General features: G+C 42.3%; 1 protein-coding gene across 5 annotated transcripts in view; it reads left to right on the forward strand.

Annotated features, from left to right (window-relative positions):
* The window catches only part of RASGEF1A (RasGEF domain family member 1A), a 133,202-nt gene extending 116,014 nt beyond the window's left edge, over positions 1 to 17,188 (forward strand). For all 5 annotated transcript variants that reach the window (XM_015866100.3, XM_015866105.3, XM_015866102.3 and 2 more), the window contains 11 exons: positions 2,016 to 2,144; positions 7,228 to 7,365; positions 9,942 to 10,163; positions 10,456 to 10,530; positions 10,739 to 10,831; positions 11,266 to 11,368; positions 11,649 to 11,728; positions 12,178 to 12,369; positions 13,211 to 13,334; positions 13,549 to 13,621; positions 14,526 to 17,188. In XM_015866100.3, coding sequence (XP_015721586.1) covers positions 2,016 to 2,144; positions 7,228 to 7,365; positions 9,942 to 10,163; positions 10,456 to 10,530; positions 10,739 to 10,831; positions 11,266 to 11,368; positions 11,649 to 11,728; positions 12,178 to 12,369; positions 13,211 to 13,334; positions 13,549 to 13,621; positions 14,526 to 14,550 — 1,254 coding nt within the window. In that variant the 3' untranslated portion in view covers positions 14,551 to 17,188. The remainder of the gene's footprint in view (positions 1 to 2,015; positions 2,145 to 7,227; positions 7,366 to 9,941; positions 10,164 to 10,455; positions 10,531 to 10,738; positions 10,832 to 11,265; positions 11,369 to 11,648; positions 11,729 to 12,177; positions 12,370 to 13,210; positions 13,335 to 13,548; positions 13,622 to 14,525) is intronic.
* The last annotated feature ends 85 nt before the right edge of the window (positions 17,189 to 17,273 follow it).

Below are 17,273 nucleotides of genomic sequence, written 5' to 3' on the forward strand. Positions count from 1 at the left end.
AACATTTGTGTCTCTATCAAGTAGTGTCACTGTTTTCTTGCTACCTGCTGTAGCTTCCATGGAAATAAATAAGAGGCATTACTTTTGGAGCAGCCTACACTTGAATACAGGTGTAACAAGTAACAGAAATCCCTGATCTAGAGGAGACATCTGACATTCACATCACATATTTCCTGTCCATTACAACCATATTTCTAACAACTGTGACCTACTGCTAAGCTGCAATGCACAGCCCAATTCAGCCTCAATTTTCTTTATTGGACAGGAAGTGGTCATTAGCAGAGAGGCGGAGATGAGGCTCAGCCCTGCTATTAGACACATTGAAGTCATTTCTTACTTGCAGTTAACCTATAGCCATCGTAAGCAACCCCAGAATCAATAGGCAACCTGAGGAGTAAGACCAGATCCTCATGAATTGTAAACCAGAGTGTCTTGATTGACCATAGTGAAACAATTTAGTTTGCTAACAAACTGGCCCTAGACCTGGCAGTGTGACTTGAAAAGTGGACTGAAAATACAGCAGATGGGTTCCAGAAGTATAATTTGTTTCTACGACTTAGCAGCTTAGTGTGATCTGGAAACATGCTGTACGTGTCCAGTGCAGATGCCGTGGATTAAGAGAGAATGCAAGCCTTGAACAGAACGCTGCGCTTTTATGGCCGCGTATCTTTCCCTGTCTTTCCAATTCAGCACTTTTTTGAACGTCATAAAGCACTATCAGAGGGATTAAGTAGAGGCACAGGTCATCTAGGTCACTGACAGTGCAAAAACAGGGGAACGTACTCTGAGCAGGGCTTTCTTGCAGTTACTCTGACCAAACACCATCCCACATCATACAGGCTTCCACCCAGAAGACCAACACTAGAATTAGTACAACAAGCAAAATTATATCTTTCCTTAAAAAAAAAGAGAAGCTCCAGTTTATCAGAGCTAAGGTCACTGACGGGGCAGAGCAGCCTGCATTTCAGTTCCTTGCCATTTCAGTGTACAGGCATCTTTCTGGCAGGTTTCCACACTGCCAATACACAAGAACATGGGGAAGAGATGAAAGTATAAGAGTCCATAACTGTTTTTCATCTCTTCCTTTCTTAAATGGAAAATAGGGTAAAAGCAAGAGCTGCTTCATGTTTCCAGAGCAGACATTTTCACACAACAGCTGCTGCACCCAATAGCTAAATTCCTTTCCCAGATAGGCCAGACTCAGGGTTCCAAGTTCAGGGATGCACTGATAGAAACAAGCAAAGATATTGGCTAAAAAGGAGTGAAGAGAACCAGGCACAGGTTACTTCCCCCAAAACCAACACTACTCTCTCCTGTGTTTTAATTCCTATTGGGTGTTGTATCAGTTTAAGGATCGTTCTCACACACATCAGCATAGAAGGTCTGATAGGCTCTCCCTTTCTCCTTTCTGATATCTGGCATATTGTAGTGTTTGATTTACGCTATAGATAATAGAGAATATGAAACATCAAAATACAGAATACAAGTTTGAAACCCTGAAGCAAGATCATGACACAAAAGCATTCATTCACATATCAACATGAACTGCACAGAGTATGACTTGGAGCATAATGCATTAAAGCTTTTAAAATGGAAATAGGCTATTTCTAATGAGAAATAATAATTGTTGACACTTAATAGCACTATTCACGCTGAAGAGACTCTGAAATGGGCCCCATATTGATTAAGTCACGCCTCAAACTGAATTATTGTCATACGGCCTCAAACTAAGATAAAGCTCGTGTCAGTGATTGTGAGGGAAAAGGAAAGAAAACCATATGTGAATAAATTATAGCTGTGATTTGGAGCACACACAAAGCAGTTTTCTGTTGCTTGATGAAGGGCAGTCACTCCATAAGAAAAACAAGAATTCAGAGGGCAAAATTACACCATGTTTACACGACATAAAGCGACGTTGCTGTTTTATAGACTAGTTTTTGTTACAAGGCTCTAGGGAAGACAAATGATTCTCACTGGTTAATCAAACTTGCTTTATCCCCGCTCTGCTCCCACAGAGAACTTACATCTTCACTTTCCTGTTGAGCTCCCGAGTCTTCATTCACCCACATGAGCTCCTGGCTAAAGTGGGACAGATCTGCATTAAACAGAAGCAGCAGCTGGAAGCCGGGACAGAGGCAGAAAAGGTAAATGAGAACCATCATTATGTCCTATAGTGTCATTTATTTCCCATCTTTTTCTTTTCATTGTAAAGCTACACAGATTGATAAAGAATACACTGAAATAGTCATCAGCACATGTTACTGAATGTGCTTTTGTTTGGGTCTTCCTCCTTGAAGCTCTATTGTTTGTTTGATAACTACTGATGTACGTTGTGTAGTAGCCTAGCTTGGAAATCATGCAACTTTGCTCTGGCAAGCAGTACTGACCTGCAGCAATGTGTATCTGCCACAAACCTGCCCAGCAAGTTGCTGGGGCTTTTGCCAAGCAAGGTCTGCCTGGAATCTGATTGCAGTCACTCCTGTCACATTCTTGGAGTTGAGGGCTCTGCTGTAGGTGCACTAAAAACCCATTTTTGTTGGAGCGTTGCAAGTCGGCGTGATGGTAAATCAGGAAATTTCATCTGATGAAAATTAAGGGATGCAGAAGCCTATGCTTCCTCATCTGATTAAACAGCTTTACCATCGCTGATTAAACTCAACCGGGTCAATTTATGATATGCACTTACATCCATATTGAGTCTCCCCATATGGAGAAAGTGCACTGAAGGACTTGACTAAAGATGAAGTACCAGAATAGTCCCAGCTGGAATGCAAATGTAAGTGACAGAAACAAAGATAAAATCAGCAAATACTTAAAAAGATCTGAACCGTTCAAATCCTGTGCTTATTTTAGATCACTTCTTCTACTATGAGAAATAATATGCTCACAATCCTGATTCTCAGCACATTGATAGTCCCATTTCTTCTTCTCCTTATAGCAGCAAGACTACAAGCAGGGAACGTGAAAAGTAGCCTTTGAGGTTTGGCAGCACAGTTTTTGACATCAGTACTGACCTAAGGGCTTCTTTCTCACTTACTACTCCTGCTCTGTGGTCTCATATTGTATCGCAACATTCCTCCACAGTTAACACTTAATGCAGATTGACTTTTATGCAGGTCAGTTACCTCATCCACTCATCAAGCAGATAAGGAGCTCTGTTGGTTCTGGGGTGCCGGAGGGGTCAGGGAGGACAGATGCAAGAACTATTGCATTCACTGTGCCATAGTTCCCATCACCACTCCAAAACAGGCTCACAACTTTGCACCCCCCACTTGGTACGTGGTAAAAGGCAGCGTTTCCTCAGCTCTGCCGAACCAAACAGCAGAGGTAGGAACTTTTAAGAGATTCTGGGACCATCTGAAACAAGGGGTTAAGCTGTCTACAGACATGTGATGACAAATGACAGCTGTCTGTAGCTAGTATCAAAGTATCCCATCTGCAGTACTTGTATTTAAAAATAAAGGATTACAAGACACAACTCTTCTGTCAATAATAGTACTCTTAGGAGTTTTAAAGCCAAAACAGAAGCTGGGCAATAAGTCATAGAATGGCCTGGGTTGAAAAGGCCCACAATGCTCATCCAATTTCAACCCCCTGGGTTGAGCAGGGTCACCAACCAGCAGCCCAGGCTGCCCAGAGCCACATCCAGCCTTGAATGCCTGCAGGGATGGGGCATCCACAGCCTCCTTGGGCAACCTGTTCCAGTGCATCACCACGCTCTGGGGGAAAAGACTTCCTCCTAAGATCCAACCTAAACCTGCCCTGTCTCAGTTTAAAACCATTCCTCCTTGTCCTATGACTGCCCATCCTCACAAACAGTCATTCCCCTCCTGTTTATACACTCCCTTCAAGTACTGGAAGGCCACAAGGAGGTCTCCCCAGAGCCTTCTCCAGGCTAAACGAGCCCAGTACCCTCAACCTTTCCTCATAGGAGAACTGCTCCAGCCCTCTGATAACACGAAGTAGTGTGATTCTGGCTTTTTAGCAGGTGTATTAAGAAAAGTCATAGCTCCTTCCACACTGACACGAAATAGCATTACATTGTAACAACAGGATGTGAAACAGAGCTGCTCCTGTTGCAAAACACCCACTCTGTCAGACCTGCTGGCAGTTTGAAAACAGGCCTACAGGAGAGCCAACAGCAAGATGACAATAAAACACAAGGTTTGGGAGGCTGCCTTAATTTGCATGCTTTTCTAGGTGCTTTCCCTGCTGTGCCCTTGATCCCTTCCTCCCCCCTGAACTGTATTTTTTTCCTACTCACTAAACACAACATTCTTAGAAAACACTACCTAAGAATTCCGACGTCCCTCCCCAATGACTCCTTTGCAGACCTCTGCTGCAAGCACCTGTTATGTCTGACAGGAAAACAGAGGCTCCTAACATTTGCAAACATTTGTTTTTAAACAAATAAAAGTTCACTTTAAATGCAGCATGTAAAACTCCAAGCCACTCTACTTATTCACTGTCATAACTCACTGGAGTATCATCAGCTACCAGCACCTTCTAATTAAGTGGCTCCACAGCAGGAAATGGCTGGCAAAAGTAGTTAAAGCAGCTCTGATCATGTCTGATAAGAGATTTACATAAACAAACTAAGACAAGAAGTTGGCTGACTTGTTGCCCGGGTAGTGTGTGAGCTGGAGAAGTGGCCAGGAGCCAGGTTTTGAGGTTAGGCACCACAGTACTGATCATTTGTTTTTGACATCATTTGCTAACAGAGAAGTCCTGCAGAAAACAGCTGAGAGAAAAGCAGATTAAAAAGCAAAATGGGATATCTTGGAGCCCTCTGAGAGCCCTTCTGGACGAGTATAAAAAGAAAGGGTTTCATAGTTTAAGATATCAAATACTTGTCAGCATAGCTACGCTCAAGTTTTATCCCTTCACATCAAGCTGAACTCTCCATCAGCATGTTAGAAATTGGAGAGACTCCAGCACGGTCACAGGAAACAAAAACCCTTGTGCAGTATTACCTGTTGACCAAAGTACTTCGCTGAAATAATTAGCTTCTCAAAAGTGCTACTGGGAGAAGTATTCCCATAGATGGCAGACAACCCAGGCCTTGCAGGGAGAGGCTGACATCTGGAGCAGAGCTACAGAAGCAGTAGGTTTATTGCAGATATGACAAAAAGGAAAACACACTGTTGCCCACGTATGTGTGATTTCTATCTAGGTTACCACAGATCACAGGTGGCAAGCCTGTCACTCTGCTTTGGACTTCATTAGGATGCACCTGAAACTGGAATCTCGTGTTTTGCTGAGCTACTGGCTTTTAGTGTTGCATTCAAAGTACATCTCTTCCACGAGTGTTAAAAGCATCAGATCAGACAACAAGCCTTTGACACCTGTAATCCCAAAGAGAAATACTGCTTGCTGTTGTCCTGCTAAGGTTGCCTAGCTATCTGTTGTAACCACAGCTACTCCTGATCATGGGTATATACAACAGGAAGTCAGTTTTCACACAGCCAGAGGATTTGGGAACTTTTATTCCCCCATCCTTCCACATTCAATTCCAAAAGATAATAAATAACAATACCACCAAGAGGAATTTTGAAGCAGCTTTTGATGATTGGTGCACTAAGCACGTACCTCCTCTGTTAGCTCTGATGGAATGGAAGCACATGGGCTGGCTAATTAGTTCTCTTATAACACAAGAGAATTATTCATTCTTTTAATAGCTGTAGGCTCCACACCTTCTCTAGCGAACAAGCATAACCTGTATTCTCTTCAAGGCGGGTGATAGTGGGAGTTTAGTGGGTTGACAGCTGTAATGCAAAGCTCAGTCCCTCTCTGTCTGGAAAGATGGTAAAGTCAGGTCCCACAGAAACTGAACTTCCAGAGCTTTCCTTTCTGTACCTACATTCTTTGCAGGAATGCCAACTGGTGGCAGAACAAGCATTATTTTCTTCTTGCCCTCACTGCCCACCTATTCCATGCTTCTCTCACCTGCAGGATTGATAAGAGTACCATCAATAAAGAGAGCTAGGGAAAACATGCTTGCAAGGAGCATTGACTTCATTGTCACAGTGAAGATTCCAGGCGATATTGTTTAAAGTTCTTATCAACCATTTATTAACGCTCCAACTGCTTACCAGTGGGATGTAAATAGTGCAGGAAATAGCTCAGTTCGCTGGACTTCTGAGGCATTACACGATCAAATGATGTTTGGGGGCACGAAGTTCCATCAGCTCTTGTAAAACACTGGCTATTTGTCCTAGAAGGTGATGCTTTGATTTCTTATAGCAACACTCACATGCCAAAGTCACCTTCTGTAACCCTTAAGTTGTTGACGGTGAACGCAGTAAGGAAAGTACACTGCAGATAAGGAGAAGGGTCTGCTGTGTAATGAGACATCAGTTTACGCAAGCAGGGAGGTAAACAGATGAAAGCTTCCTCATTTTTCCCTCTGTGCATCACAACTTGGGTGAAAAATAAACATAAGAAGAATCAAAGCTCAATTCAAGTTATTTGTTCAGTCTTGTAGCACACTCCCCCAGTTTTCCAAGTGCATTCCTTCAGCTGGAGAGAGCAGCCTCAGTAAATCTATGCTACTTGCATAACTGGCATCCAATTCAGGTCTAACTGATGAAAAGCTTTAGAACATTCACAAGTAACAGAAGAACTTAATAAATGGCTCTCCTTCCCTGTTCTGACACTGATATATTCTTGAGTAATGACCAACACTGATTTTCAAAGTCCGTTATTATTTGGATATCGTGGAGAGAATAAACACACACATGCACACCTTCCCTACTGTTCATTTATTTAGATATACAGATGTACCTGGAGGGTCTGATAAATCCTGTAGAACAGAAGTGTCTTTATGAATGTTTCTCACCAGCTATACCTGGTACGTGCTGCATTGGGCACGCATTAGAAACAAAACACAAAGGTAGTGCTGCCTCAGATGGCATAAATGAACTCAAGCCCCACTGGCTTCAATCAAATAAGGTGCTTAAACTATCCTGTCATCTTCCCGGCTTTATAAAACTAACCTTGAAAGTATCTTCAAAGCACTTGGTAAGAGACATGACCAAGCTATCCTGAAAGGGGGCTAAGTCATATTGTTGAGAAGCATGGTTCAAGCTCAACGTGCTCTTTTTTTCTCCCTTCCATTTGCTACAAGTGCAGAGTATTTTCAAGAGCATCTAGATTTAGGCAAGTCTTCATCAGGTTCTGCTGCCAGAAAGGTCTATGGTCAGTAATTAACTCAGTGTTTCTTTCTAGGCAAAGCTGAAGTCCTTCGCTGCCAAAATCATCCAGCTCCTGAAGGAATGGACTGAAACTTTCCCCTATGATTTCCAAGATGAAAAATCCATGAAGGAGTTGAAGGAGATTGCTCACAGGATCACACAGTGTGATGAGGTAGGAGCAAAGGGGGAGGAAAAAAGAATGTTAAGTTGGAAAGCAGTATTTGTGACAACCTTTACACGTCGTTTATCACATCACAAACTGTTGCTCCTACACACTGGGTTTTCTAAATGGACTACAGGAGCAGCTGCTAGGCTGCCCTGTAGCTGCAGGACAAGGGCTAAGTAATGAAGTTCATGGTCCATTAGCAGGAACTGTGTATAATCACCAAGCGTAAGAGACAAAATTCACAATGATATGAAAAATGATGCAGAAGGAGAAAGAAAGAACAGCGATGTTAATGACACAGTGTAGTTAAATTGCATAATGAATTACGTGCCATCCTTTGTGCTCTGTTACTGCTCTGCTATCCAGGTCTCACAAAAACATCAACTAGTTCATAGAAGCAGGGAACGGCTTTGGTTGGAAGAGACCTTAAAGATGGTGTAGTTCCAACCCTCTGCCATAGGCAGGCACCAGATGAGGCTGCCCAGGGCTCCATCCAACCTGGCCTTGAACACCTCCAGATATGAGACACCCACAGCTTTTCCAAGCAACCTGTTCCAGCACCTCAGCACTGAGATAGGCCAGTGTCCTCCAGCTCAAGAAGAAGATGCTTACGAGGGTCTTCTAGGTGCCACGCACAGTATTTTCACAAAGAAACTTCTTTGAGCTCTACTGGGTGCCCAGTCACCAGTCCTACCAGGTCTGCGTTTTCAGTCTGGAGGATGGGAAAATACAAAAACACCCTAGACCTTCTAATAAGGGCAAGGGAATCATCTGTAATGTGTTTGTGTGAACACGAAGGGTTACTTACAGAAGTTTTTCATTGTTTTGAAGCCCAAGACTTCAAGATACTCTTGAGAACAAGTAACAGGAAACAGGAAAACAATTGTATTGTAAGCTGTTTTTGTTGATTCAAGGAGGGAGAAAATGAAGAGCAGCAGGTTTGACAGCACTGTGTGAATCAGTGATAGGGCAGCGACAGGCGTTACCACGTTGTCAAAAGGAACTATGTCAGTTGTGTTGCATCAGCAAAACTGTTTACCTGGCTTCTGCTAAATGTCACCGCCTCAGTAAGAAGAGAAAAGCCCTTAGGATCATATCATACCTTCTATTCCCTCTGTAAACAGGAGAGAGGTTTATGCTGGCAGAGACACAACTGTGAGAGGGAACTAAGCAAAATAGCAATCACTGAGCATGTGTATCTTGGTATTTTATTTGTCCACCATTTTGAACTGGAAAAAAGTTGTGACTTTTCCTTCTTCCCTCTCACTTGTATGTATGAATAAATTCTCAGTTGGGAGAAAAGGCCTCAGAACGGCTCAGCACTCTGGTGTCTGGAGCTTCCGGGATGATGTCCCTTATTTGCAGCATCACACTATTTATCCCCTTAGCAAAGCTACACATCATCAAGAGCTGCACGCTTCTGTCTTCTAGGAAGCAGAATGCAATACTGACAAAACAAAGCAGCTCTTACTCTCAGTATCTGTTGCCTCTTTCCTGTTCTAAGAAATTCTAAGAGCCCTTATCTAAATGTTAGGATACAATAAATTCCCAATAGCCACAGTTTTTAATATCGCTGCAGTTTCTTCCTACATTGACAACCAATATATATTTGAATCTCGCCTGCTTTCAGATTTGATTCCCTGTGATACAAAGCCTTGCTTTCCTCCTTACAGAGGTATGGCAAGTCAGGCACAGCAGCTGAGGTCAAGCCATTTCAACAGAAGGCTCAATATAGGGGAGAGCAGAATTAGCTCTCTATTTTAGTCCCCCTACTTTGTTCCCTTGCCATTTCTAAGCACTTGTAACACAGTATCCAAAATGGCTCCAACCAGCTGCTGTTTAGCCACAATCCAGTTGCTCATCAAGATGAGCTACGCTGCTTCCAGCTTTTCATTTTATTCCACTTGGGAGTCAGATTATTGCCTTGTAAAGCAACATTCTGACACTATTATTGCTTAATTATAGCACGCAATATACAAGTATTTGGTAGTCATCTTCTCTCACATCTGCTACATAATTTCCGTTATCACTGCACACGAGTGGCTTTGGGAACCATCACAGTCATTGCAGCTCTTTCTAGTGCATCCAGTCGACTGGCAGAAACCAAGACAGCAAATTGCAAGCTAGGATCTAAATTTGGGGTTAACTTGAAGAGAAATAATTTGCACAAAAGCAGGAGAACAACAGCGCAATGGAAAAGGACTGTTAAGAATTGTTTTTTCCAGCAACAGAGAGGGCAAAACCACAATGACCATTTAGTTTCAACTCCCTTGCTACACACAGGGTCACCAACCAGCAGCCCAGGCTGCCCAGAGCCACATCCAGCCTGGCCTTGAATGCCTGCAGGGATGGGGCATCCACAGCCTCCTTGGGCAACCTGTTCCAGTGTGTCACCACCCTCTGTGTGAAAAACTAATACCCAACCTAAACCTGCCCTGTCTCAGTTTAAAACCATTCCCCCTTGTCCTATCACCATCCACCCTTGTAAACAGTCAATCGTCCTCCTGTTTATATGCTCCCTAAACATATAAACTCATGTATAAGGTATATAGTGTGAGAAGTTGTGTCTGCCTTTCTCACAGGAAAATGGCACGGTGAAAAAGATCATTAGCCAGATGACACAGAATCTCCTGATGGCTCTCTCTGCACGGAGCCAGTACCAGGAAATAAAAGAGAAATTCCGGCAACCTGCTACTGACAAAGGAACCATCCTCAAAACCAAGCCACAGTCTACTCAGAAGGACATCCTGAGTGTGTGCTGCGACCCTCTGATCTTGGCACAGCAGCTAACCCATATTGAACTGGTTAGTTTGCGTGAATTATTTTGTTTTCCATGTATTAAGTATTAATGTACTCACTACTATGTACTTTGCTACAGGGTTCAATGAAAGCCTCTAGTACAATAATTAAATAAAATACCAAGTGATGAACAAGAGCATCTAGATATTTCCCATAGAAACACTTTGTACGTATCACTAAAGGCAGCTTCAAGAAATGGAAGTTATAAAACTTCCTAATAACTTAAGGCTTATCGGTGCGCTTTCCACTGAGCTCTGTCAGCCTGTACAATGACCATCTCAAATCTTTCTGACTCAGGAACGAGTGAGCAACATTTACCCGGAGGATCTGATGCAGATTGTCAGCCACATGGACTCCCTGGATAATCACAAGGTACAGGAAGGGGCACAGGGAGAAACAGAAATAAAGACTGATCAGGGTTCCAGTATACTTTGTCTACAAAGGGTGTCCATTTTCTAACCTTCTTTAAGCTCATTTCTTTAAATAAAATCCAGTAAGATTTTGAACGAGACAGGATACCCTTAGTATACCAACTTCATCACGATAAAGCTTAATAAGCACATGGCTTTTTCTCTTACAGTGCCGAGGCGACGTTACCAAAACCTACAATTTGGAGGCCTATGACAACTGGTTCAATTGTCTTAGCATGCTGGTGGCCACAGAGATTTGCAGGGTAGGTGCAAGTAGAAGATAAGATGGAAAAATAATCCTGTCCTTAAGCATGAGTGGTAGGTACTGGTCTAGTAGAGACTTAAACTGAAGCCATCTAATTAAAGATAACTGCATCATTCAAGCATTAAATTATTGTCATGCTTAAGTGATGAAGAGTCCAGCTTGGTCATACAAGTTCTTTAAGACATCGAACGGAACATAAACAAAAAATTACACTCTTCCACAACTGGGCACATAACTGGTAATGGCCTCACATACTATTTTACTACAAAAATAGATCTGAATAAAATATCCTCAGGCCTATGTAATGAGATTCCTTAACTAGATACAGTCTTGAAGTCCCTCTTCCATCAGCTTGTAGTAACGCCTTCAGCTGAACACCCTAACCAAAACTCAGGCCATCCCTTCCCTCTTAACAGATCTTGATTTTTCCAGGTTGTAAAGAAAAAACAGCGTACCAGAATGGTGGAATTTTTCATCGATGTGGCCAGAGAGTGCTTCAACATTGGAAACTTCAACTCAATGATGGCCATTATCTGTAAGTATCCTGAACGCAGATGACAAAAGGCACTGCGTTTTACAACCCAGCTAGTAAGATCGTGCTCCTACTTGCCTTAAGCTGGCTGACCACACCAGCACTTCCACAGGCACAGTATGTATCAGTGACAGAGGAATGCTTGTGTGTGTTGGTAGGGTGTTACCTATATCTGTCCATTGAACCAAGCTGCCTTCCAAAGTATAAGCAAAGTGCTGCCATTGGAATTAAGTATTTGCCCTTCAACTCTGTGGTTTGTTGTGTCTCCTTCCTCTCCATTTAGCTGGCATGAACTTGAGTCCCGTGGCACGGCTAAAGAAAACTTGGTCCAAGGTCAAAACTGCCAAATTCGATGTGTTAGAGGTACGTGTAAAGCTCAGACTTGATGTAGAAATCCATCAAACAGTAATATCACAGCAGAGGGAGGGATGAAACCAAGTCAGAGATCACAGAGGCACCTCTCTGTAGGCTGTTTCTTCCTATCGTACCTTTCTCCACCAGCATCTAAATACCTTTCATTCTTCAGGCAAGTGAATGCTTTTTCACGTCCTTTAGAACCGATTAGAGTGCTCCATCTAGTGGCCTGAATCTGAACCAAAACCAAATCTAATTGCAATCATGACATTGATGACAGCAAGTTGACAAAATTGCCCGTTCTTACCCCCCCCAGCAGTCATTCATTATTTCCTTTCATCCTCATGTTAGCAATTGAATGAAAGCATACTCTGATCAGATCAGTGTTGTTTGTTTAGTTTTTAATTACTGAAGTAGTTTTTATTACATGACTACCTTTCCCCTCTCCATACAAACAGCATCATATGGATCCATCCAGCAACTTCTGTAACTACCGCACAGCCCTGCAAGGAGCAGCACAGCGATCTCAGACTGCCAACAGCAATCGAGAGAAAATCGTCATCCCAGTTTTCAACCTCTTCATTAAAGATATCTACTTCCTGCACAAAATACATACAAACCGCTTGCCCAATGGGCAGATCAACTTCAAGGTAGGACTCGGTTTTATTCAAACTCTAATGCTTAGGCAGATGTTTTGCATTGCAGTTTTTAAGTGTCAGATGCTTAAGTCATCCCAGCATTGCTATAAACTAGACTAAAGGATACCTTCATCCAAGGGAAGTGAGGTTAAGGTCTCAATACCAAGTTCCTGTGGAAGCCCGGTGATTGCAGTTGCTATGTTTGTGTTCTGTATCCAGCAGAACCTCACACAGCCGCATATGCAGAAGAGAATCCACATGACTGCTGGCATTTAATTGCCTTCAGTTAAGTGGTCAGGTTTTAAAACGGACTAAAACAGAGATTGACTCGTGTTAGTTTTAGACAAGATGAGATAAGCACGCTGCAAACCATGAAATGCCTGAATATCAGAGTGGGTGAAATAATACTGACTGGTAACAAAAGAACTGATAGATGAAGACGGAGAAGAAAATAAGAATTTTGAAGCCAAAACCCAAATGTTAAAAGCTACTGAAATCACAACTGAGCTTCAGCAGTATTATCCAGGCCAACTGAGAAGGGAGAGCTGTTCAGGGAAGGATGCACTCCAACAAAATGGTTTGGAACGGTAAACGTTTGTCAGTCCCCAGCTGTGTTCCTGAAATACATTCAGAGCCCCACACACTGAAAGCTGCGTAAAGGTCACAGTACAGAGAAGTTTCTCCTTAACACTGAGCTCCTAAACACGTAATATTAAAGAATAACAAGGAAAGAGGTGGAATAAAGGATAGTAAAGAGCAGAAACACGAATGAGAGAGAAGCCCTGAAATTATAGAGAGGAATCAGCATTTGAAGGAAAAGCAATTATAAAGTTCTTCTAATTACCTCACACAGAAATTCTGGGAAATCTCAAGACAGATTCATGATTTCCTGACGTGGAAGCAGGTCGAGTGTCCTTTTGAGAAGGACAAGAAGATCCAGAGTTATCTGCTCACCGCACCCATTTACAGTGAAGAAGGTAAAGCCCCTTATTGAACTTTATATAGTCTTAATTGAAATGCAGAGTGAAGAGTTAACATGCAAGAACAGCATTTCATAAGCATGTATTACCAGTTCCACACTGGCTGCTGATGGGAGTAAACCTCATTGGTGAAGTCTTAAGTTACAACTGTTATAAGACAATTGTATCTGTTTCACTTAAAGAACTGCACTGTTCTTTCTGTATTTACCAGCTCTGTTTATTGCATCCTTTGAAAGTGAAGGTCCAGAAAACCACATGGAAAAAGACAGCTGGAAAACACTCAGGTAAGAAGCTTCCTCAGCATGGGGTTTTTGCAGACCTACACACGCTCGTGAACTCTTCATGAACACTTTTGCATATTCAGCTCAGCCTTATCTGTGGCCCAAGCACACCAAAAAACAAGCACAAAACAATCAGCTTCATGCCTCCTGCTCTCATATCCAGTAAATAGTTCCAGTATGGCCTAAATGAACTTCATGTCTTTCAAAACCCAAATCCGATAAACAAGTCTATAGGATTCTGATAGAACTCCTCCAGTTAACTCTGACTCCAAGAGCACTGCTTGACACCATGAGAGAACATGCTCACTTCAGGCTATCAAACGCAGTTGTAGAGTCTGTATTTGAGTCTCTATTGTACCGCAAGCAGTAGGTGAAGATGAGAGGGGAACATATGTTATTTGCCTCAGTGCATTCTGAAGGCTACAAAGGTTTTATCTTTATTTCAAGTCAGTACTATTATCGGATTTCAGAGAGGTAGGCTACTCTGTAACAGTTGAAAAAGCTACCCTTTGGTAGAATCACAGAATGGCCTGGGTTGAAAAGGACTGCAGTGATCATCTGCTTTCAACCCCCTGCTATGTGCAGGGTCACCAAGCAGCCCAGGCTGCCCAGAGCCACATCCAGCCTGGCCTTGAATGCCTGCAGGGATGGGGCATCCACAGCCTCCTTGGGCAACCTGTTCCAGTGCGTCACCACCCTCCGGGTGAAAAACTTCCTCCTAAGATCCAACCTAAACCTCCCCTATCACAGTTTAAGACCATCCCCCTTGTCCTGTCACTGTCCACCCTCATCAGCAACCCCTGAAGAAAGGCTTACGAAAGAAAGATACGCCCACTGCTAACCTTTACCAAAACTATAAAGACTACCACGGTACAAAGCTTTCCATTTTTATTACTTCTTTTTCTAGGACAACTCTGCTTAACAGGGCCTGAGATTTTTTGGATCCGATCTGCAGTCTTCGAAGCACACAGAATGAATGTGTTTTTACAACCTGAAAGACTCGGACTGAGTTAAGATGACCTCACTGGTTGAGGTCTGTTTTGTATATACAGTACCTTTTATGAATCAAAATGCGGTAAATATTTCACATGTCAACCTTAAGGCACTTAAGTGAAGGGTTTTGTTTTTGTTTTTTTATTTAAAAATAGAAATAAAAAGGGCAGGGCCCTGTTCTCAGAGACGAAGCGTATCACGGGAGGTGGGATCCTTGGGGAGATCTTATTCTATCAGCATCCAAATTGTTATTTTTTATTACTTCCTCCAAAATCAAACAAAAGTTCTAACACACATCTCAGCTACAGCCACTGTTAAATACTCCACTGGACCAATAGCCTGCACAACACTCAAAATGTCTACCTGTGGTTTCATTCCCATCGGCGAGAGCGATCGTACGTACGAGTGTTTGTAGGGTCAAGGCCTTAGACATCTGCAGTGAGCCTGTTCCTCTCCTACATCAGAAATAGTGCCTTACAAGGTACTGACGTTGTGTAGTGTACCTTCTATCACGCTGGATTGGAAGCAAGGAAAATAAAAATATGGATGTCTCAAAACCAGCCACAAAGTACTTTATAAATGAAACGAAGAACACGACATGTGAGGTCGAGCATACCTGCCTGTGACACTGATGGTGCAGCAAACCTATTTTTGTTACGCGATTTAAGGAGCAGATGGGGTAACTACTGAGGGTTATGTGTGCATGCCTGACTACGCACACGTTTTAATAATTCTGGGAACTATCCTTCCAATTCTGATTGCCAGAATAGATTGTTTTCCTTTGTAAAAATCAGGGATTTCTTCCTAATTTTTTCCTTTTTTTTTTTTTTTTCCTTTGAAGAGAAGGATGTCTAACCTAGATTATCTCTGCAAAACAGGTTCTATACGTATTTCTGCCAACAGTTGACAGAAAAAAATATCATTGTGCACAAAATAAAGGAGAGGGAAGTGAACTCAGATGTCCAACTAAGGCTAAAATTGCCAAAGAAGGTCAAAAGCTCATCTCTGCTGACTTGGGCGTTTAAACCCCTTGGTTCCTTTGTAAATTCTAGTCTGAACTTCAAGACCAAAGCAAAGACCGATGTAAAGCATCAACTTGTTCTAGTATTTTGCAAGCCACGACAGTCTGGGGCAGGACCCACTGAAACCTGTAGGAAAACAATATAAGGAACTAATGAAGCCTTTGAGTCTAGGTCAAGCTTAGAGATGATCTGTAAACCCGCTGATAGAAGTAACGCCCATCATGTCCCAGCTTCTCCTTTTCACCCTGAGTTTATATCTATAAACACCTATTTATCTACCCAAATGTGCATAGCAGAAGCTTAAGACTAAGCTACACATCTCAATCTTTCTTTCGCCCCAGTGTCAAGATAAGAAAGAAAGAAAAAAAAAAAAGAAAGAAAATAGGCTCAGATTGAAAACTTCATCAATGATTACCTATGAATATTTACTATCCTTTCCAGTAACTGTTCTCATGAGGCATGTGGGCCAGGTATTCTTCAATGATGACTGAGCTGGGCTGTCATATTCAACATTCTCTCTCTTCAAAATCCCTTTTCAAGTGCTGTTGGTCACAGCCTTCTCTCACCAATCATCACAGATCATCATCTGCACCACTTCGTTTAGAAATGGTCAATTTTGAGTAGTTTCTTTGTATCCTACTCTGCTCTGTGTTGAAACGGGGACAAGACTTGCCAGACCCAGGGTCAGGTTTATCCCAGTCCAGTTGCCTCTTCTTGCTGAGTGCCTACAGCCTTGAGCAGTGCCGGTTTCACGCAGCATCAGCACACACACAACAGAAAAGGTTTGTGGTGTTGGCCCTGCCGCAGAGCGAAACATTCAAGAGCCTTCCCTCTCTCTCCCTGTTCTCCCTCCTGCCCCTCGCTAAATTCTTCGAATCACAGCAGTGAGTTGGGGTAATAGGAGAGAGAAATCACTATTTTGCTATTCCTGTAGCATTGAAATCAAAGAGGAACAAAAGCAAGCGATGCCTTGAAGAAGTAGGAAATAGTACAACAACTGTTGCCAGGAACAGCCTAGAAAAGGAGAAGGGATAAATTCTTATGATCTGCTGCTATTTTTCCCGTGCTGAAGAGTACTGACCTTCAGTCCTGGACTAGAGTAAGAATATTTATACTGTATTATTACAGTGTTTTGCACTTTCAGAGATGTTCTAGCTAGTAACATTGTTGGACACTATAAAAGGGATTGTATATCAGCTTTGTTTATGTAACTGAGATTTAAAAAAGGGATGCTTAAAAATTTAAGAAAAAAATTATATATATATATTTGAAATGCAATTTTAAAACACTTCCTGTAAATGTATTAAGAAAAAAAAGAAGCTTTCACATGAATGTGCACTTCACTGGTCAATCAGTCCTAGTATATACTTGAAATCAATGCAGTATCCACATTGGCTCCTCTTTCTTTTTCTGCCCTCAGTTTGATACATTCCTTAAATACTGTGTTTTGCTATTCTGAGCTGAAATGCTAAATATAAAGCTGTACCATAAAGCAGGATATTCTGTGTTTGACTGGATGTGCTTGCATTAATAAAAAAGAGTTGCTTCAACCAGACTCGACTGTTTCCGCGGCTGTTTTTCCACTTGCAAAGCAACCAAACCGCCAACCAGCAGGTGAACCAGCTGTCGAAGGTAACATC

Source organism: Coturnix japonica, chromosome 8 (genome assembly GCF_054131305.1).
Source record: "Coturnix japonica strain WE chromosome 8, WE-NBRP24, whole genome shotgun sequence".
In the NCBI taxonomy this organism is placed as follows: Eukaryota; Metazoa; Chordata; class Aves; order Galliformes; family Phasianidae; genus Coturnix; species Coturnix japonica.